Source organism: Bacillus rossius, chromosome 14, assembly GCF_032445375.1.
Source record: "Bacillus rossius redtenbacheri isolate Brsri chromosome 14, Brsri_v3, whole genome shotgun sequence".
Classification (NCBI taxonomy): Eukaryota; Metazoa; Arthropoda; class Insecta; order Phasmatodea; family Bacillidae; genus Bacillus; species Bacillus rossius.
The window spans coordinates 47141633-47165367 of NC_086341.1; the positions used below are offsets into that span (position 1 = coordinate 47141633).

General features: G+C 37.8%; 1 protein-coding gene across 14 annotated transcripts in view; it reads left to right on the top strand.

The window, feature by feature from the left end:
• The first annotated feature begins 1811 nt into the window (after window positions 1–1811).
• The window catches only part of LOC134538877 (troponin T), a 46096-nt gene continuing 24172 nt past the window's right edge, over window positions 1812–23735 (top strand). For 4 of the 14 annotated variants that reach the window (XM_063380457.1, XM_063380456.1, XM_063380464.1 and 1 more), the window contains exon 1: window positions 21203–21268. In XM_063380457.1, coding sequence (XP_063236527.1) covers window positions 21216–21268 — 53 coding nt within the window. In that variant the 5' untranslated portion in view covers window positions 21203–21215. Of the gene's footprint in view, window positions 2195–10726; window positions 10773–14368; window positions 14412–17061; window positions 17583–21202; window positions 21269–23445; window positions 23562–23735 lie in introns of those variants that run through there. The other 10 variants (XM_063380462.1, XM_063380458.1, XM_063380461.1 and 7 more) reach the window with 9 other exon arrangements.

The window sequence follows — 23735 nt, forward strand, 5'->3', positions numbered from 1 at the left end:
TACTTGGTCATATAGCTCTACTGCATTTAATTTTATATTTTTTTTAATTTTAATGTATTTCACAAGAACATTTTGACACCTGTAAGCTAACTCTGAAATGCCACGATTGCCTGTGTCCATAAATAAAACGTTATTTGTCATTTGCGTCATTGCGACGTAGTTCTATAGTGTTTTACATATAATCATGTGCTGGGAGGGGGATAGCCACTTCCGTGCCCGAAAGTTAATTTTTTAAATTTAACTTTGTAGGGTTTATTAATGTTAGCTTAAGTTTTTTTTTCTTGCGTGTTAAACTTTTCTTCCAATAAAAGTAATTTGAGACCATTAAATAACAGTAGTTTGAGACCACAAAGCCCACACCGCGCGGTAAGAGGTGAATCAAGAAGACGAGCTACTGCGAGCACATTCCCGACTAACAATTGTTTTGGAAGAAGCAAGTGCATATTGTTTGTGTCGTTGCCACAGCGAAATTAATTCCGTAAAGACAGAAGATGTTGGCTTTGTACGATAACATACATATTCCTAACCAAACACCTGGTTTATTTCTTCTTGATATCTCCGGGCGCTACCTTGCAGGCATGTCTGACACAGACCTCCCTGCGTGGGCACGAGTGGCCGTCACTGCTGGTGTGAGTGCTTCTGTCGTGTGTCTCTGTGCAACAGCCCCTCCCGGGAGTCTGTCTGCAGCCGCCACTGCATCCAGTTGGAATACTGTACAGCGGTGGGCCCGACTCGATCCTAAAACTATCAGAAACCATCCAATAAACCACCAGAGAAGATAAGAAAAATCGAAAAAAATCGAATTGTGTACAGACACGTATCTATTGTTAAATAAATAACTGTTTTGCTACAAAGTGCTTATTTTTTTGTCAACCATTTTCAAATCAGAACACAAATTGTTTATCAATAATCAATCTGTATCTTAAAAAATCGCACACACATATATATGCAATATTTGCTAGTAAATTATAAACATATAAGAAAGGGATACGATACAAATAAGGTTTTTTACACCACCATGGACCGATGGACCGCGGAGGTATTCCTGTAAGGAAAGGTGTATACAGCATTGCCACTGCCTGTGGTAGAGTGGAAGCTGGCGCCTGAGACTGCGTCTCCCAGCAGGACGTATCCACCTCCCAGGGTTTAAATGAAAGAGAAAACAAAAACTAGTTGAAGACAGAATCCAGCTACATGAGGATACAGAGAACTTTATTTTTTTAGAAGAAATTCTTGTAATCCTCGTAGTGCATTTCCTCCTACATGTAGCCAGACATGCCTCAAACACAGAAGCGGCAGGGAGTTGTTGACAAGAAGTCTCTATCTAATAAACTCCGATTTGCACGCGTGTTAGTTGTAAGCATGTCTTTCGTACAAACTTGACGTGTGTGTTTCAGGTATTGAATAACATTGGTATATGAATTTGTGACCTTTTTAACGAAAACATCAAAACTATTGACTCAACAAAAATAATAATATTAAAAACAGTTTTATGAAAAAACCAAAATACAAAATGTTCATTTTTATTTTCTCAAGCGAAATCATTTCTTCGATTTATATGTGTAAACGTTGGACTTCTGTAAGACTACAACTGTTCCCTGGGGTTTCAGAATACAAGTCTCACGCGGTCTACAAGGCCTTGAACACACGCTTCCCTGGAAACTATTCCCGAGAAGGAGTGGAGGATGGTTCCTTTACATTTCCAAAAATTTGATTGAATTACAATGAAGGGCGTGGGCTCCGACAGCCGGGAAACAGATGCGCCGTCCAAACGCGGTGTGGTTATTGAGAGCAGAACAGCTCCGTCCAGAGTTGACAGGAGTATAAGGACACAGGACTGGTATGAGGGTTTGAGCCCTGGCGCCCGAGCTGTGCGGTTGGCAGCCCTGCGCGGGCCGTGGGCGCGCGGGCCGCCATCTTGGCCGGTCCCGGCCGCGGCTATTTCTGCCCGCGCCAGGCCAGGTCGCAGCTGGCGCGTCTAGTGTCGGCGCCAGAGCCGCCCCGATCTCCGCGGACACCACCCCAGCCGGGAGCTAGTGCGTCGCCTCGCTGCAGCCGCCGGTACGTGCGTGTGTGGGCCGGTAGGTGGACACATAACCTCAACTGCGCCGCCATCTCGCCGCTTCTCAACACCGCAGCTCTCGACCTCTGTCCGCGCTTACAACCGCCACTGGAGTGACTGGTTGCTTGCGTGGTGTGTGCGGCGCTGTGGGTTCATTCCGCGAGGCGATTAATCATAGACTTATTAAATTATTAATGTTACAAAGATGAAAGCATGAGATGTCAGATGATTTCGTTAATTCGGCTCAACTCGTGTATTCATTTATAACTTTGTAGGAACTAGCTTGTATGAACAATTGACGACGTAACTGAATTTTATTGGTGAGAGCTTGCTACTTGATTCCAAAAAAATGTTGTCACGTTTACAAGGGAACATTTCCCATGTAATATAGTGCGTACAGGGTTTCCGCTTGTCGTAGGGGTACACCCGCCACCCGCCGTGCACCACAGAACAATTGGCGGCATACGTGTCAGGAGTCGGTGCATGCCTAAATAAGTTTATATGAGAACCAATGTTTGGGGGGTGATGATAACTGATTGTTGTATAAAGAAATTACTATTTAATGATTTTATTATTACTTCGAGTTATTCAGAGAGCGGATGAGTTTTTGTCCTGTTGGTGTGATCGTAACGCTTTCAATTTTTGTTGCAAAAATGATATGTAATATATACTATATAAGTTTATAGATTTCTCCACATATGATATGTTTATCATTTTCTTCATTCTGTAGGCGTATGGCTATTGGAAAAAGTTTAAATAACGCAGTTTTACTTTCACCATAGTTCATTATTATAAGCTCTGTTCAATAAAATAATTTATTTTTGAGGGGAAAGATGTAATACAAACGATAGCAGAACTTTTATTTTCAACATATTTTAAAACTTATGCATATTTTATTTAAATATGATAGTAATGCGTATATTATAAAAATATTATGGCCAAAAATAATAGTTGCCTCCTTTCTGCGCCATTGCGCCTCTGCATAATCTCCACAATTAATGACTTCATGTTTCGGTGACGCCAATTAATATTCACCTCGCTGCCATCTGTGTTATGCTTATGTAACATCTCACGACGCCATCTACCTTCTAACTGTAAACATCTGTGGCCAAGCTGAGGTCTGCCGTTACAAGATGCAAAGATTGAAGATAATTTGAGGTCACTAAAGCCCAGCTGGTAAATGACAAAATGGCTCGTAGGTATACGGAAAGTTTTGCGAGTGGACGATCTAAACTATGATGAAACATTTAATAGTTGGTTTGAAGAAAATCAGACGTGGCTAAAATGACGAAATAGGATTTTTTTTCTTCTTCAAATAAGCTATGATGCTGGTGACAATGCTATTCGTGAGAAGTGTGAATATAAAGATGGTCAAGAAAATGCCTCTAAATAACACCGCGATAATGCACACAGTGACCAGGTCAGTGAAAGATGAAAAGATAAACAGGTCAACCCTACTATGGTAAAAATAATCTGTAATGGTGTTCTTTCCCATAAGCACAGCATCACTTCTCACTTACTTCGCCTGGAATTGCCAGCATGTAGTTTTATTAAAATCTTAATATTAATTTTCACCTAATAATGAAGTTATTTTAAACAATAACGACAAACTCAGAGTTTTGAAAGATAAATGTTCTGGAGAAGATAACCCTGAACTATTTGTCTTAGATTGCATAGAGTTTTATGCACTATGGGGCTTTTACTTTTTGATCAGTGTTCTAATAAAACCACGGAGATCTTATATCTCTTTTTGCAGCAGAAAAAACTGTTTAGGATATCTTTACATGTGTTATGTCAGTGAAGTGACTTGTCTATCGTCTGGCTTGTTTGTGATTTGCTTAATCTAAAGACAGAGACTTACGAAAAGAAAATGCACCTTCCAGTCAGCTTCATGAATAAATTTCAGTATCTTAGCCACTTGGTGAATTGACTTGTATTGATTAGATTGTAGTTGAATTTAGAGGACCTTTCTACATGTCGAAAAAACAAGCAAAATACGCAATAAAAATAATGTTAATAAGTAACGGACCAACAAGCTATTTTCACAGGAAAGATTGGGATATCAACTTACCTCCGCAGGAATACAGACATTTGAATCCTACGTTAGTAAGGCCATGAAACTTTCGCTAAAAGATCCCGAGAGTAGCTGGAAGTTAAAACACTGTAGCATCGTCTGTGTTTCGTGATTGGGTGAGTTACTTTGAGGTGCATGTCGATTGCTACAACAACCAATCACACTAATTCAGTGTGGAAGCAAACTCGTCCTTAATGGCTCGTGCAAACAAGGCAAAGACTTATCTGGCAGACGGCCGCCAATCACAAGGAAGAAGCCGCTGGTGTGGGCATACTTTGTTGCAGTCTAGTAGGCGTTCAGATTTATTCGCGAAATTTCCTGCCCCTATACATTAGTTGTTTTACAGCTGGTGCAACCATCTGCAAAATATAATAGGAATATAACGACATATAACTGGTTTTCTTAAATTCCAGTTGTAGAGGAACTCAAACGGAGACTTACATATAATAGATAATTGAAGAAAAGCAGGAAAGTAACACCAGTATCATTCACACCAAACAGAAAATAATAAGTGCATCATATACTATCAACCGCTTTACAGACAGGCAAACCTGAGCTCATAGCATTTTGAAACAACACGAGACCAGGCGACGATATGCCCTTGACAAGAAGTGTGCAAATGGTTTAACGAGCCGTCGAACAAACATGTGACCATTATGCTAACCTGGATATTTCTGGAATGAGTAAATTTGTATTACGTAGCTGCTATGTGAAGGGCTGCGAAATACGAAGAAAATATTTTTTTTTAAGGAACTCGCAAGAGAACTAGTTCAGAAACACTCAAACAGAAGCATGATAAATTATAATCTTTCAAGAGAACTACGTCTGTTCTTAGATAGCATTTTAAAGAAAGGCTTGAACTGGCATCAATGAAGTAACTGCTGGGAGAAGAAATGATGCGGCTTGTGTTCTCGTAACCGTTAATAAAAAAGGCCACAAAAATATTTGCTGTGTGTGAGAAAGCAATGTGTGATTATTGGCAAAAAAAAAAATATATATATATATATTTCAATACATACTGCACTAAAGTATGTCTTATCACACGTAAATTTGAATTTCTTTAATTTAAAATTTTTTTGTGAATAAGAAATTTTTAAAACTTTTCAATAATTATGCATTACCATACACAACCAAAAATACTTTTGCAAAACGTTCTCAGTTTATTGCTTATGTTACAAAAAAATTACATTAACTCTCAATTTTATAAACTTTATTAAATTAAGGACTAAAAAGCATCTATATGTTAGATAAATATGCTGCATAAAAAGTGTACCATGTTAATTTATGCAGATATATTTTTTTATATACGCTTATTTGTCTCAGAAATTAGAATGTTCAAAATTATGTAAATATTGAAAACGTTATTCGAAATAGAATTTTTTTAATTTTATACTTTTACAGTTATCTTTATAAAAAATTAATGTAGTTTTTCCTGTCGGTCATAGTATGTATATAAGCAGCCAAGACATATTTAAGAAAATCATAGTTCTTTAATTTTATTTGCAAAAATTTGTTTAATTTTTTACATATTTTTATTGAAGCTTATATGAATAAACTTATATTTAATATTTCATGATCAATAAACATATTCATTTTTATTTTAGTCGATGACAATACTGTTATGAGTGAAAGTTCTTCACCGATTGCTTTGAAATTTTGAAAAAACTTTGCATTCGAATACACGCGTGTATTTATATACCTATTTTAATATTTTCGTTACTATATGGGGACATAAATATATATATGTATATATAATGGGAGATATAGAGAGATAGAGAGAGATATGTATAGAGAAATAGATAGCTAGAGAGAGAGATGCTTTGTATATGTGTACCTACTTCAAACAAATTACAAAAATAATTGATTGAGGAATTGCAACGCATACAGGGCATAAGCTAGTACAGAATATTTTTGGACAAATCAAAAATTTCAATTAAAAATATTTATTAAATAAATTTGTAATCCCCTGCTAAGGTTTAAAAGCTACAATCTCTATGTTACCAACATTGTTATCACACATTACGGCCCACTTTTAAAAATGCAACAGTGTGTGAATATTTCATCTCCAGTCATATACTTACGTATTGTAAAATTTCAACAACTATTGTTCTAAAATATCGCGTCACTGTAATACCACCTTGGTTAGTATCACCTACAAGAGAACATGAATGTATTTTTTTTAATTATAATTTATTATATACCATCTAACGCGCAGAGCTTTAGGAAACCGGCTGTTATTTTAAAAATACTTAATATTTTTCTTTGACTTATAACGTCCAATATAACTGAACTGCAGTTTCGCATATTTATATGCATGTAAGTTTCTTCAAAGCTCGCGAAATTGTGATTTTCTTGGTTGGTTTGAATTGATAACAGGGGTACTTTCGAAGCTTATTCATAATACAATTATAATATGAAAATTTCACGCTCGTATTCAGTGGTAGAACGTGATAAAGGGATAGGGTGACGGGTTGTTGTGCTGCAACTGCCTAGTTGTGTGTGCTGCTCATAAGGGTGTCTTTTTGAGGGTTTCTTGCGCTAATGTGGCCCTTAGCGCCACCCTGCTCCTTGCCTCGAACCCGGCAGAATGTAACGAGTAGCGTGCTGCCACGATGATACACTGCCCCTGCGAGGGTAGTGAACACGGCAGAGCACGCATGTAGCGAAGCTGCCTACCCTCACAGGGGCACACACTCGTTCTCAACACACACACAGATTCATAAGTAACTTTATAAGCACAGGTATGAAATTTTACTGTAAATGCACACACAGACTTAGTAATTAATATAAGGTTGGGTATCCACCCTAATTTTACTACCGAAACGTTCACAGGAGCCAGATTTAAGTTAAAAAAAAACCGTTAAATATAAATTTTGTTGCTTAGCAGCAAGCAGTTTTTTTTAAATTTATTTAAAATGTTCTCGCAAGGAATCTCCTTTTGTGCCGATAGTGTTGTGCGAGAACATACTCTATGCAAACCTCTTTCAGCCTGTCTCAGTTCATGCGTTATGGAGTTATCCGACGTGTTTACAAAACTTGAGTAACTTCCCTTTCCCTTCACGATAATAACGATATTAATCGCACAAGAGTTTCGGGTCGTCAGAGGTTATTGTCTTGTTGACAGGAATGACTTCTTGTCTCGGTGCACAGCGCATCGACGACACAAACCCGAGCGGGGGTCGGGAAGTTGTTCGGAAACTCGGTGATTCCGAGTTGAAACTTGATTTACAAACAAATATATTCATTACAACACGTACCACGTGCCACTAACACAGCCTGACTTGTTAATAATGTTCGCAGGCTTTCACGGCCATTGTCTGAAGTAGCTTGGCTTCTGGGTTGTAGCCGCGTCATTGGCGAATAGTTCACCGACGTTTCGGTCGACATTGCAGTCGCCATCATCAGGGAGAAGTCACATACTGGCGAATAATTCACCGACGTTTCGGTCGACATTGCAGTCGCCATCGTCAGGGAGCAGTTACCTACTGCTAGCGCTGGAATTAAAGAGTAAAAAAAAACACATCAACCCCCTTTCGGATCGCATCACCATCAACTTTCTGACGTTGCTCAGCAACCGAGTAGGTAACTGCTCCCTGATGATGGCGACCGCAATGTCGACCGGAACGTCGGTGAACTATTCGCCAAGGACGCGGCTGCAACCCTGAAGCCAAGCTACACCAGCCTAACTCGGCTGCCACGTGTAGACGAAGGCCGCTAGTCTCGACGGCTGCGACCCAACACGCCACGGCCGTCGGTGCTGTGCGACGCCTGTAGGCTCGCAGAGGAACTAGCCTGGAATTGGCCTGGGAGCTGCTTCAAACCAAGACATGCTCATGTGTTCGTCACCCCGTGCGGGTTGCACACGTCCCGTACACACACACAGAGGTACACACCCCGTGCACACCCAACAAGCGAGCTACTACAAGATGGACGCATGTTCCTCGCTGATTGTGAATCACCACAGGAAACACTGTGACTGCCTCTGGCGCCGCAGCATTGCCGCTACACTTCCACATGCGTTGCACGGTTGTAATAAGAAAGGAGCTGTTATTCATTAAGTATTAAATGTCCTGCCGAATACACTAAAAGAGAACCCCGCCTTTTTGCGGCGAAGGGTAGAGGTATGCTATTTAAAGTTTGTTCATACGATAAGGGACTACGGTACGTAATACACTAGCCACGAAATTCAAGTTTATTTTCAAATTTGTTTTCCATATTTTGGGCCAAACTAAATCTAGGCATGGTTTTCAATGGCAAATACCACCATTGGCATCAAATTAGTCTGAAAGTGCCGTGTTTCAATTTTACCTAGGTTTACATAAGAAATCAATCCTTGAAATATTTTGGACGGGTTTTCAAATAGCATGTTTTAAATCGGCATATGTACATCACAAATTTTACTTTTTTGGTTAGATTTCTAGTTTTTTTAAGTTTTCGGGTTAACCATTATTATTTTTTTTAGCTTTTTGGCTAGGTATATTATATATTTTTTAAATAAGCTTATATGTTAGTATATAACTGAACTAACATTCATAAGTATTTTGTTCGAGATGAAACAATTTGCAAACTCTGGAATTGGTGTCTAAATGATCCGTATGTTTATGAATTTTTGAATTATTTGTATAAATATTTTTAGGAAAGATGTCATATTTTCGCTACCCAAACAGAATTTTTCTTAAGACAGTTCTTTAAACAATATAATATCCTAATCCTGATACATACTATACAGTATGTCTCCAGGCCATCGACTTGAACTTGTAAGGGTGACAGTCTGTGCTGTCGGCGGTGCAAGAGGTTCCCTCGCGCCTTACACATTGGCAGACCGCAATGCGCACGAGTGCTGCGTGTTGCATACTGGTAGTCATGTCACTGTTAAGGGGCGCTGCACTTGCTTCTCCAGACCGATGAGACCAGCGACACGGTAACTCGGTGATGCCGAGTTGTTACGATGTATACACAGCCTGGCTTGATTCCTGTAGGCAGGTACGCAAAAACACGTGCGTGTTCGAATGCAACCTTGTGTCAAAATTTCAAAAAAAATCGGTGAATAACTTTCGGGTATTTAATATTTTGAACGAACGAGCATTTACATTTTCATTTCTATAGAATATGCGTAGAGATTCTGGAGGCAGACAGAATGCCGTCCGCACCTTGGAAAAGGGGTGGGGACTTGTCTCTGGTATCGGAACACAGTCGCATTGCCTTACCGAGACATTGTAACACACTTGCACGCGACTGTGGCGAGGAGTGAGTGGCCAATCACAGAGCTTCCTGCCCCTCCCTCGCGCCCAGGAGCCGTCACGTGCTGACAGGCTGAGGGGGGGGGGTGTTGACCTCAGCACGGCGGGTGTCTGCTCTGACCGGAGACTCTCAGCAGCACCAGGGCACTTGTCATAGTGAGCTCATAGAGTCCGATATCCTGCCTGGAAGTGCTAGCACGACCTTACCGCGACCTTATCACGACCTTATCACGACCTTATCTCGACCTTATTTCGGCCTTATCATAACCTTATCGCAACCTTATCACACTTCATGAAACGCGCTCAGCAAACGAAGAATGCTGATAACCTTATCACAACCTTATCACACTTCATGAAACGCGCTCAGCAAACGATGAATGCTGATAACCTTATCACAACCTTATCACACTTCATGAAACGTGCTCAGCAAACTAAGAATGCTGATAACCTTATCACAACCTTATCACACTTCATGAAACGCGCCCAGCAAACTAAGAATGTTGATACATTCTTTAAATGATTCATGCAATAAGGAATTCTGATGTAATAGAATTTCTTGAACATACGCCATTGCAGTATCGCACTGTTTGTCACGAAAAATATATTCAAGAATGTAAATTAAGAAATAAAAATTTAAAAAAAAAAACACAGAGAACAAGTTTAAATCAGCTATGTCAAAAATAAATTCACCCAGCGATGAACCTGAACATGTATTGTGGGCAGTACAGTGACGACAGCACAGACGAACGCATTCAAACTTAAATATCAGACAGCACAAGGATTCCGTGGAAGGAAATTAGTCGTTAAAAATAACAATAACAGCACAGACAAACACAGTGTACTAACAACGACGAGATAGTTTCAACAATAACAGTAAATGCAGGCAGACAACAAAATCTGGGAAACGTATCAAAAATATGAACACAGCGATGAAGATAAACATATATTATGGACAACACAACGGCAATAACACATACTGTAGGTTTCCTACGACAAAACATTTGCGACGTTTCGGGAACTGGCATCTGTTCCTGTTCTCTGTGGGTTTATTTTTTCATTTTAATTTCTTAATTTGCGTTCTTGAATTTTTTTCACACAAACAGTGCAATGCTGCAATGGCGTATGTACACGAAATTGTATTAAATTATAATGCTGATACAGGCCCTGCACACTTTGGCTTTGCGGATTGCCTTTCGAAAGTGATCAACAAAGCACTAAGCAAACAGTAAAAATTTTAGAAAAGGAAAATTCTTGTGACTTAGAAGGTTATAGTATTGTCAGTTATTATTTTATAACGTTTACTGCAGTGTATAAATTATCATGTATGTTTGTTTTTTGTCCTTTCCACAGTCCCTTGAAGACTTTCAACCATGTCGGACGATGAGGAAGTTTACTCGTAAGTATTGTTAATATTGTTAAATTTACTTCGTAAATAGTTTATAATTAAAGGAAGAACCATACAAGTGGATGCATAAAAAATATTTAAATCCTATGAAAGATGACACTATGCCTTATCTGTTAAATTTTTACCAGTACAATACAATTTTTTTAGTAAACTGTTACCAGGTGAAATGTTTCCTATTAAATAAGTAATAACAACATAGCAAGAAGGCAACTTAGACTTTGTTCCTAATGGATGTGTACAAGTACAGTCACGTCACACCGCACTCGGCCATACAAGTGCATCTACCTGCAGTGTTGCTGGCTCTGCAGTGGTGAGCCAGTTTTGTAGCAGCTTGTAGAGCCACAACCTCTGAGGAATGTACATAAACAAAAGATGATGTCAGTCAAAGTTTGCAGTATAGTTTGAAAACACACACTGCAATCCAACTTCATTTGTACAAACTTGAAAGGATCGAATTTGGTCTGTTGACGGTACCGGTAATGAGTTCTGTAAACACCTGGCTCTTGTGAAATAATCCTATATTTAGTTACGCTCGTCATTGACTTAATGATCGCATATCTCCCACCAGGAGTCAGGCCGGCACTCTGGCACTCTGCAGGTAGCAGCACTGGCTGTTTTACACACAGCCACACTTTTATACTTCATATACGTGTAAGAAGTGCATTTGAATTTCTCACTAAAATATGGCGTTAGAAGTTAAAGAAAAGCTTTCATTTATATTTAATTTGGGAGATTTTAATAATTCTTTTACTTTTCTAGTTTGAATAATTAACTTAGCAAATTAAGTAAATATTCTATTATCGCTAAAAATAAGTTTTTATTACGTGAGTATGTCGTTATTATTCATTGAAGATTATGGAATGAGACGATTCACATGCAATGTAGTTTTTCAAGAGGCTCTTCATTAAAAACAATTTTTCGTTAAATTCTTTTTTATAATTATATATATCAGAAATAATTTTCATTTGCACAATATTAAAAAATAAATAATAATTAGTTCGTGTACATTAAATTGTTTGTTATATTCATTATTTTTGAACGGGTGCCTTGGGCGCCTACAACTAATAGTATCCAATAATAAAAATGCATTAATTTCTTTTGTACAGCTTTAAGTGACAGTCTGTAAACAAATAATGCTTCACATAAGCTTACAGTAAATTGCACAAAATCTTTCAAAGCACTCAATGTAGACTGTCAATTATATAACAAAAATATTATTAAGTTTAAAAACTTGTTTAAAAGCAATATTTTTATTGTACTGTTTTTAAAATTCAACAACATAATGCATCAAAGTTTTTGAAAATCATTAAAAAAATTTATAACATATTATAATTTCATGCTACCCTGAAGTTGTAGCACAAAAAAAACAGCAACGTGTCTTTTAGTTAAAAATTGTTAGGTTTTGTCTTCAAAATAAGAATATGCTTGTATTAATATTCGCTACAATACCGTTAAATTGCTTTTCGTTTTTTTGTACGTGTAACATTCTCTGTGGGAAAGGAATAACTTTGATACCGCACACAAAAAGCTTGTTATTGTTAACAATTTGCCTACAGTTTACCGTGCTCATAAATATAAACAGATTTACGTTTAGTTAATATGATGTAATATTAGTACATTTAATATTTTTATATAAATTATGGATGCTCTACTAGCTGCGGTGACCTTGCAGAAGTCTCTATCTCTCGGTGGATGTAAGGACAGTTCGACTCTGGTTAGATAGAGTTTAGTTTATGTGAACAATACTTAGTTTATACTGTTCCTGAGTACTCACTGTCTAGTGTGATGTTATTCTAGCCTCACCACCTCCTTCTAGGCATGAACCCGTTAGGGTGTGCTAGGAGCACTACTTTGATGTTCTATCTACCAGACATACCCTAGCATGGCGTATGCTTTGAGTATAAAATGGAGTAGAATGGATAAGTTATTCTTGGTAAAGGCCCACGGAATTGTATGTAATACCTTTTACAAGCCAGATTGGAACATCTAAGGCCTGATATTCTAATCGGAGCATACGTCATGCTAGGGTATTCCTGGTGCTCCTAGTGCACCCTAACGGGTTCATACCTAGGAGGAGGTGAAGCTAGGCCGGGCTCTGCCTGGAATAACTTGTCTAGTGTGATGTACTATTTCGCATTGTACTTCATTTTAATAAGGAATACAAAATATTTTCTAAGTCTGTACCTTCAGTTCTGAGAGTGATGAAGGTATGTAAACAAAGACATGTTATATACACATATATACAAATATACAAACTAAAGGGAATTGAGTAATCTATCATCACAAAATTTATTTGTAAAAATCATAATCTTGTACCACTTAGAAAATCTGTAGAAAGCGAGGCAGATATTCTAGCCAGATAAATAATAGTTTATTATAAAAAATTATGTAAACGATTATCAATATATAAAATAAAATTAAAACCATCAAAAAATATAAATATAAAATAATCCTATCAGAAATATCGCCTAAATTAAAAAAATAAGTTATGACTATAATTGTTAGAGTTCCGTATAGCAACAATGAGCGCTCTCGCAGCGCAGTCCCCACTGAAGCACCAATCAGCACTCGAGCTGTGCGAACCTGCGCCCACGTGACTGCCTCACGACCCAGGCGCGCCAACTGTCCGCACAGCTGATTCCCTAACTGCGCCGAGCCTCCTGCAAGTGTTACACGAACTGCATCGAGTTGAATAAACTTAAATTTACAGAAAATATTGCAAGTAAATTAATTCAACCTTAATGTTTCAAAAACAAACATTAACGAATTAGCAAAAAAAAACATTCAAAAGAAAGTGAGTATCGAAAAAAAAAATTAGAAAAAAAATTAGAAAAAAAATTGGTTGTCTATAAAGTCGGTTTACGGACGATAGTTTAACGTGACAACATCATAACAAAACATTGATGAAACGATTGCATACTTTTATGAATAAAATTGAATCATTTTTATTGAATTATCACTATTTTGTATAGTTACAAAGAAGGAGTGAAATTAAATCTACAATTTAACTGATAAATTTACTTGTATTTGCACTCATTAATTCAAATATGTTTATTACTTTAACGAAGAGATTATTTTAACTATAACTTTTATACATGTTTGCTATTTAACTTCTTCCAATCTGTGTTATTCTGTTAAGGATAGGACGATGCGATGATAGGAAAAGTAGGAAACGAATGGGAGTGTTTCAAGTTTAATGTGCCTCGAAAAAGTCAAATCGATGGTTGTTCCAATCGAGTGGAAGAGAGATATATGCGGCGCAAGCGTACAATGAGCGTAACGGTACACAGCGTAACGGGACAATGTGCGTTACGGGACACTTTTTTGTGCGTGCAGCCGGCGTTCATCAATTTATTAGACGTTGTCACGTCAAAAAATTTGTAAAGCTAAATTAAGCAAAACAAATCAGAACACTAACTTTGACCAGGCAAATAATATAGACTTTCGTGGTGCATTGTTGCCACATTTCCCCCGCCGATGCTCCTCCTCCCCCCCCCCTGAGTGTCCGCTGAGCGGTCTAGTCTGCTGGGGTTACCCCCACCATCCCTCCTCATGAGGATCACTACAGCTCCTTCTGTGTGTTGCAGTGAGGAAGAGGAGGAGGAAGAGGAGGTCGAAGTAGGACAGTAAGTGTCCACCCTGCACCCTCGCACCCTCGCACCCTCGCCTCTGCATCCACCGTCTGGTTGCATGCCCGTCATCCAGCCAATCCATCCGTGCAACACCTTCCTTCAGCCGTGGCTTGCTGGCAGCTGTCAGAGTTCCTTTGACCATGTGCATGATTTACTTGAGAATCAAGGCATCGAGAAAACTTTTACTATGTAGATACGCTGCTAAAATATAGTTTAGCTTTGTTTTGCTTGATGTGAAATAAAAATAACTATCGTCTTATTGGCTGGTAGAGTTAGTAACGTGTGAAAAGTTAAGAGGCAGCTGATAAATAATATTAATATCATCAGCCGTTCGCAATGTTGTTTGCTCCCTGTAATGGCATGACAGATAAATTAAAATTATTATGACTAAGTTGCAAGATATGTTTTTCTGTGAAATACAATTATATTTTATCAAGAGAATAATTTGTTTTTAATTATCAACGAATTTTCTTAGATAGCATAATTTATGTATTATGTACTTGTTTACATTGAAAACTCTTTCTGATTTTGAATGCTATTAGCTTTTATAAGTAGTGTTGCATCATTGTCGTAGATTGCCAAAGGCCATTTGCAATGGATTTTTTTAAGCTAAGACGCCAATGAAAAGTTAGTACGTACAAGCATAACATCGCAGAAAGAATATTATATTTTGTGAGAAACCTGTCCCCACTACTGACCAGGAAATGCTGAACTAACACCTTACCCGAAGCCTTGCTTCCCCGCAGTTTGACTAATTCCCTGTATTTGTGTTTTCAGGAAGTAAGTTGGATTGCCGTAATGCGACGCAGTTCCCTAAGAATACATCCACGTCTTCCTTCAGCATGGTAACGAGTAGACGTACCCCCAGTAGACGCCAGTGGAACTAACTCCAGGCCACGCAGGGACCTAGTCTACTGCTTCCACCTAGCTGGTAGTGGTGCTGCAACAAGTAGACGTATGCTTAACACTTAGAGTGGAGCTTCTTAGACCCACGCATCAAGTCAGTTGAAGCAGCGTAGAGCTTGCCCTGTGGGTGAAACTGGCGCCGTGCTGCTAGCGCGCGGTGCAAAAAGCGATGTTGAAAAGCTTTGGCTCTGACATAAATTCTGTAGTGAGTGAGCCAAAGTAGCATGCTCATCAGGATATTTTAAAAATTACTACTTACTGTTGTTGTAGAACATCTGGGCATCAAACTGACACCAGAGAAGTATGACTTACTTTTTTCCCCCCATTTTTGGTAACAAAAACTCTGTAAGATGACTTCTTAAGAGCAAATCTCTTAATCTTCTGTTTTATAAATTTAAAAGTTATTCATATTCGTAAGGTGTTTCTCCATTTGAGACAATACGTCTTTAATACAAATGTTACATATACATATCTTGACAATGATAGATATTTCAATAATTAATTGTGCATCCAGTTACTGTTATAAATTGTCACGATCTGGGATGATATATACATGGTGAGCCAGAACTCTACCGTCCAACTTCACGTGCAGGTTCACATTAAGCAGATATGTCGAAAACACGATTATTGGTCTAAAGTAATTCCCAAGCTGTCATTCCCTCTGAAGTTGAAGCTGAATAACTTTATTATTGCAAATAATACATAAAATACTTCAGATGGAACGCTTAGCTCGTGGATAATTTTTAATCAAACAAAGTTCTACAACCCCGCTAGACTTGTCGCTGTCAACAATGTTTTCTTTGAAATAATTGGGGGGTTCCAGCGCATCACAAACATGCGTGGCAGAAAAGGGCGTTACACCCAGTTATTTAAATGAAATCATGGGACGACAATGACATGTTTTGCGGTGGTTGCAGAATTTTGTTTAGTTAAAAGCTGTCCTGTTTTTTATTGCTCTGTCTTAAATACTTTATCTTGTTTGCAATAATCCAGGTGCTCAGCTTCAAAGGTGTATTACAGTTTTGGAAAGCACTTTAGACCACTAGTCTTACATGTTTTCAACTAAATGTTTCGTGATGTACCGGTCGGATTCAGACTCATTCTATATAGGTTGAATATTCACAAAAAAAATTACAAATATACTACTTTTAATAAAGCAACATTTAACTTATTAAGTTCTAATTTTTACTAAACGCAATATTTAGGTTTTTGTGTAACTGGACTATTATTCTGAAACAAGTCTGTGTGACGAAAATCGAACGCAATTGTGAAAAACAGGTTACTCAGTTGTGTATGTGGTTAAATTATTCATTACCTTTAGCATGGACCAAGCATTATTTAGCTAAGGAAAATAGTATTGTGAATTACTTTATGGAACACAAGGTCATTAAAAATGCATATACGTGATATCTGTTAACATAGTTTGAACAGTTACGAAATTTGCACTTTCCTATTGTACATTAGTGTTTGCATTACATGTTAAATTCGAAATTAAATTAATGTTTACTTAAAAGGAACTGAAATTGTAGTAACATAAGTATTTTTCTAATTATTTTAGTTAATGCTGTGAAAATATAAAATTTATTACACAATGAGTTTAGAATATTAATAGATTACCTATATTAACTATATTTTGAGTTTTTGTGTGTATACAATAAATTTTCTATAGAAAATTTACTTGCTTAATGAGGAATATATTGCATATGAAAATGGAAGAGTGATACAATATAAATGGTTATATCATTTATTATTTTTAATTTTTCACTAAGACACTGTGCTGCGTAAACTTGTGATTTTCATTTCAGTCCCATTCACTATTGTTGTGCCGGCTTAATGGTAGTGCACTCCCTACAAGGCTTACATGTTTTGAGTTAGAAGTACAATCAGGAAGAACATTTAAGCGAAGCTCAGACACAGAGCATTGGACGTTCATGTATGTCAAGCATATCACTGTCAGTGCGGGCTGTTCAGCTCCTGGAGATGACTCTGTGGTTGAGCGCTGTCAGAGGGCAGAGTGGTCCGGTGGGGGGAACACAGCCTCGGTGTCTGCAAGGACTTCCTTGTGGGCACAGACGCCCACTCTTCCTCCACAGCGGGGGTTATGTTTAATACTCACGACAGCTGCTTGTAGAACAGTTTCTCAGATGTGTTCACCACTGAGTTCATTTCACGTGATGTTTTTTTTCTCTCTCTCTCTTTTATCTCGTGACCACTTGCCCCGCCGCCGCCCGTAACACAGAAAGCATCCGGAAGCGAGGAAAGAGTAAGTGAGCCGTGCTTCTGTGTGACAGCTTCTGCCAGCGAGAGGCCAGCTCAGTTGTCTCCGCGCCTCTTCCAAAGAAGCAGTTCTGGTAGCGTCGCGCGTTGCCGCTGAGGTTGCAAGCTTCAGGAAGCTTCAGGGAGGAGACTTTGAGCCCCAGGGCTTCAGCAAGTACACGAGAGCTGGCGAGGCAACTCCTTCTCCTGATGTTTAAACTGAAAGAAGCGACATACTTACGGTCGTTGACATGAACGTGAAGAATAGCCTTTTTGTTGCTACTGTTGGGTTGATTCCACGTCTATTGCTGGGGAACATCGCTGTTACAAGGAATGTTGCAAGTGAGACTGGAGATTTAATGCCTACTGATGCTCTTGTTTAATCATATACTTATGTAAAAGATGTGTCCCCGCAGTCCTAGAAGGACCACTGCAGCAGGAACCGAGTCACAACCAGGATTGTGACTCTGGCTTGTCTGAGCCAGTGTCTAGTTGCCCAGAGGGCCGGTTCGAACATAACCTCTACTATTTTGTCATCAAAAACGACCACAACCACAGCACCTCGCAATTTATTTTCGAAATCACGTTTTCAATGACGCACAGCTGTGGAATTGCTTCTTTGGAAATGGTTTTATATTGTTGTTCAGATATATGTGCAATTTTTTTTTTGTTTTTGCTTTTTGATTTGATTTTTTTTAGCTTTTTACAACTTTTAATGCCACATCATTGTCTGCTTTAAAATTGTGTAAATATTTAAGCTTTTTTTTTATTTCAGTGTACATGAATTACTGAATATTTTTTTTTGTGTCTGAGCGATGTAGTTTTCTCTGTGCTATAGTGTGGCTTCCCTGCGCGGGGTCGCTCAGTCCACTAACAAGCCTCTGGCTGGCCTCTCTCCGCGCTAATCGCAGGACTCTTGTCTGTGGCTGTGGCTCGCGAGCCAGGCTTCCCGCGGGAGGCGGGCTGGCAGGAGCTGCGTGTGACTGTCAGTGTGGGAGTGACAGCCATGACAGCGAGGCCCGGCTTGTGTTCCGTGTCTGTGTCGCCTGCGCTGCTTCCGCCGGGGCTGTCTGTGCTTGCGCCGCGACCACCACACACCACTGCACACAACCGACTAAACCGACATTTTCAAACAGCATAAAACACAATAGACATTTTATCTGTGGTAATAATAACTTCTATCAAACTAATTAACTCTAAAGATTATTTAAAACAACAAGAATAACCATGGTTAGAATAAGTAAATTTCACGCAAAACATTAAACACTTACGCAACTTCATTCTCTACACAAATGCCTCTCACTGCTCACACTAAGTGCTATGCTTCACAGCGTCAGACGACAGCCCTGTTGTGTGGCAACAATGGTTCAAGCGACCTGGTGATCCTCAGCTATGTGACATTCTTCCAAGAGTACGGTCGGTTGGACTTCAATCTATTATAAGCATGTTATTTAGAGCTGGCTCGGTTCTGGCGGTTGTAAAATAGTAACGAACATAGTGTGGTTTCATTTAGTTTCCGTAGTTGAGGGATGGGAGCGGACATTTGGATCTGACCTCGCCACGGATATAGCCTCCCACATCCCCATCCCAAAATAGCCAACGAAAGCCAGGCTTCTAGCTCTTACAGAGAGAAATACTGCCTCGTGATTCTAGCCTGGATGCTCTGTGCATAGAGTATGTAAGCAGTAGAAGTGGAGTAAGTGGACTGTTTAGTGGGGTGGAAGGTGGTTAGCAGTGTACGCCAGGCATGTTACATCTCCCTTCCTACAGTCGACTTCTATTTCAAATACTGAAAGAAAAAAATTACTGCACATTATTCGTTGACGAATCACAGGCTAAAAAACATTACAAAATGAATGGATTGTTGGCGCTTTGAGGATCGTCAGTGGTACGCTCACACTGGCTGGGCAAGTCTCATGTTAGCCTTGTGTGTTGACTCATTTATGAGCTCTAAGTCGATACTCGTGTGCTTTATAACCTTCCAGTGTGTTGGTTGTTTCAAGGGTAAGATAAACTGTGCAACATCAATTATTAGATTCTGCTTCTTGTTTTAATTTTATTGCGACCATTCCTGGGTGACATGTAACATCATTATCACAACATTCCCGTTGCTGATTACTAAATTGCCAAAGTCACAAACATTTACGTACAGTGTCCTAGTGAATTTGAGAGAAGATAGACATATCAAAATGTTATTGAAAAGTGTTTTCCTATTTAAGGAGCCACATTTTAAATTAATACACTTGGTTGGAAAAAGTAATTTACACACAAAACTGTATAAAATAAAACATTGTAAAACATAATTTTAGACATTTTCAAAAATAAATATTTATTTTATATTTTTGAAGCTAACAGTACACTTTGTTTTTATTATATCAGTTATTGAAATAAATATAAATTAAAGTGTGTAAATAAAATATATTGGTATATAATTTTTATAGTAATGTTTAAATATGTTTTAATTAATACAGTAACAATATTACCAGAATACTCCATTGCTAATACTTATTAATATATATTAATTTTGATAACAGTGGTGATAATTTAGTCTAATTTTCTAGTTAGTGATCCCTAGATTTATCATTACTACTTAAATTGTAAAACAGTAAACTGATAATATAACTTTATCCAAACTAGTAAAACGTAACCAAGAGTTGTAGACAAAAATAATAAAAGGTACAGTATAAAATGTACATGTAGTTGTTTAATCACATAAAACTATATAAAACTACTTGCTACCCGCATGTATTTAAATTATTAAAAAAAAGTTATTTGCATAGAATTAACTTCTTAACTAAATAATTTAAATTAAAATATAATGTTTTGTTGCCTAAGTTTTGCAGACTACACTTAAATTAAAAAAAAAAAAAAACACATTATTAGCAATATTAAATCATGACTATGTTCATGAAATGCATTAGAGTTGAGTTTTCACAGGCTTTAAAACTTTTAGAAAAATTAATATGATCAGGTGCTTATAACAGTCAATGAATTACAAAAAAATTGCAATTTATTTTTGTTTTAATTTAAGTAAATTAGGACTTCCTTACAAAAAATTTACATAATTTTGGACTCTGTAAAAAAAATATTTTGAGTTAAATAATTATAAAGTTATATTCTAAATGTTATTCTTGAATTTTAGCTTTTGGAGTACAAAATACGTATAAGATTGTTAGTAAATAAATACATGCACAGAGAATAATACTTAACTGTGCTCTTGAGATGTCATACGTAATTAATTTAAAGAATAAATACGTAAGCCAGTGAAAACTCTGTTTGTTCATGGAATGTCTAATTAAACAGTAGAGTATTTCTAGTGTGAGTTTAACACTTTCTATTTATTCTGGTCTTTGATGTGAATTATAAAAATACCGAGGAAACATTTGTGTGTGTATGTATGTATGTATGTGTGTATATATATATATATATATATATATATATATATATATATATATATATATATATATACACACACACACACAAAAAATTAAAATAACATTGCAAACACAATTATAAATTAAGTTTAATTTTTTTTTCTGTTTGACAGACCAGAAAAATAGAAAGCTTTTAACTGGCATTTGACCAGTAATTTGTCTAACTCTTTAGGATACTGAAATATTTTTATTAACACACATTTTTTATGACCTGTTTATTTCTTTTTTTCTTTCTTTATAGGCCCAGGCATTCTATTATGTAAGTGTTGTGCACCTGGTCTGTGTCGAATGTGTTTGGAAGGACGCTCTGGTTGCTTTGTGTCATGGATACTGCACTTCTCGCCCACACTAAACCACTGTCCCAGCCTCACAGCCGCTGGACAGAGCAGTGCGCTACCAACCTTACGACCAGGGCCGCCAACAGTCGATACCGCACCCGGCCAGACAAGTGATGATCATGCGATCAAGCAAACATCTTCCACGTGAGAAGTTGGCTGTGAACAGTCTCCAGCTACGTGCGACTCTGAACTGAAGAGAGGCGGCAGGAAACAAAATGTCATTTGACAAAACAGTGACTTCCAGAAACGTAAATGTTTATTTCGGAACTTTTCGTGCCTTTTGCGAACAGCAAAAGAATCGACACGACTTGCTTTGACTATCACGCAACAACAGGACTAGTGAAATAAAATAACGAAAATGTTCACTTCTGCATTTCATAAATGTTGACGAAAAAATTGCTTGATGCAAATTATTTTGATTTCCAAAGTATTTATAACTTACAATTAAGCAATTAATGGTTTTATATGTAACTGCAGTGTCAACTTCACTTTGCACTCGAAACAAAGTAGAAGTATTCTCATGTGCTTACAGTCCAGTCTCCTAGCCTTGTTCTCTGGAGCTGTCACGTAACTCCGTGTTCGGCCTGGGTGTTCCTGTAAGAACAGCCCAAGTAACAGATGTCGTCGGTACAATTCGCTGGCACGTGCGGTTCCGCTAGGATTCTTCACGTGGACAGACCACAGTAGATGTGAGACTTATGGCCTTCTGCATCACCTAAACCGAAATACATCGTGATTTTAGCAGTGCTGTGGGGTTCTATAGTGCTAAAACCATCATTTAAAAGTTTATTAGAAATATTTTACGTCTTTCTTTTAATCTGATGCTGATGAAAATGAATAAGATGTCACCAGAGCCATGTTTACCAAGACATCGACGCATACATCGTCTGAGAATGTTCCACCAGCACATGCCACCCGCGAAATGGTTGGTCCCGCACTGCTCTGCGGACAGATCCGGCTCGAGGGAGCCGTGTCACATTAACACAGACTTGTTGCACATATGTGGCAGTAACCCCGCCCCGTGATGCCTCGTGGTCCTCCCTCTCAGGGTCCACTCGGACCTGGAGGTCTCGGACAAACGCGCTGAGTGTTGTCCTGCACTCGGTGCCCACACACCAACATGGTGGACGTTTGTATCAGCTGTTCCGGTCTGCTTTCATTATATCAAGCTATTTCCGGTAAATAAGTCAAAAGTCCAAAACGAATCTTCACAAAGTAAAAGTAATGATATGAGTTGACATTTTCCTCCAGTTTAACCTCCAATACAGGCACAGCTGATACATTTGTAAACAAACAGCCGCCATATTGGCTCATATAGTACACTGCCATTTTGGCTCCACCTCCCTCTTCTAGACTCGGACCTTATGTTATATCTGTGTATTTCCCTGATCTGTGGGTGAGAGTGGCAGCCCTGTCGTGTAACACTCTGTGTCGCTGCTTTCTTCAGTTCTGTGCTGTCCCTGAGCATTCCTCCGGACCATGTCTCACACTGCATCGTGCCCCCGTGGACACACGTCATTCTCTCATTCTCCTCACGCTCCACCGCACACAATCCACAGTCACGCGAATAACTGTGACACTGCATGCCGTTCAAGTGTGTGATAACCTCACAACATATTATCAACATAGCAGTTTCTTAGCTTAAGATCCTGTGTTAGGAAGAAATTAATTTGCATTGAATTATTTTTCTTAATCAAACATTAAAATATGGCACAGAAATATAAACAAATTAAATACATACGTACACTAACTCGACCCATTTTAAATAAGTTAATACAAATTAAAAGAAACATGTTTGTACAGGTTTTGAGTTATTTTTTGCAATATTTGTTTTACTTTGTTTAAAATGTACTTGTTAACTTTTGTGCATATTTGTGTTGATTTCATGCTGTTATAAAACCATGTGCATATTACAAAATTGACTAAGAAAATTTTAATCATAATTGATTATACAACTTTGAAAAAAAAAAAATTTATTTGATTTATGTTTATACTTGCTTCAAGACAAATGGTTTTATAACAGTGGACTGCTTTTTTGTTTGTTACAGGATTTTAAGTATTGTTTATTTGCACATATCTGTGTTTTTAATGCTTTGTCTGCTGTTTTATTTTTGCAGTGCATGAAAATATGTACCAAACGAAACCTTCAAAAGGGTTTTTGTTGCGATATTAACCCGTGGCTTGACAAGATGTGTAATTTAAACAATTTATTTGGTATGTGGAATGTAGCTTTGTGTTGATGTAATTTTTGCGTCTTAATGCGTAAAAAAAAAAAAAAAAAAAAATGTATATAATGTTGACAAACTACTGATTACACTGAAATTATTTAAATTCAGTTATTGTTTGAAGTTTACATCAGAAAAATAACAATTTACTTAAAGTTAACTG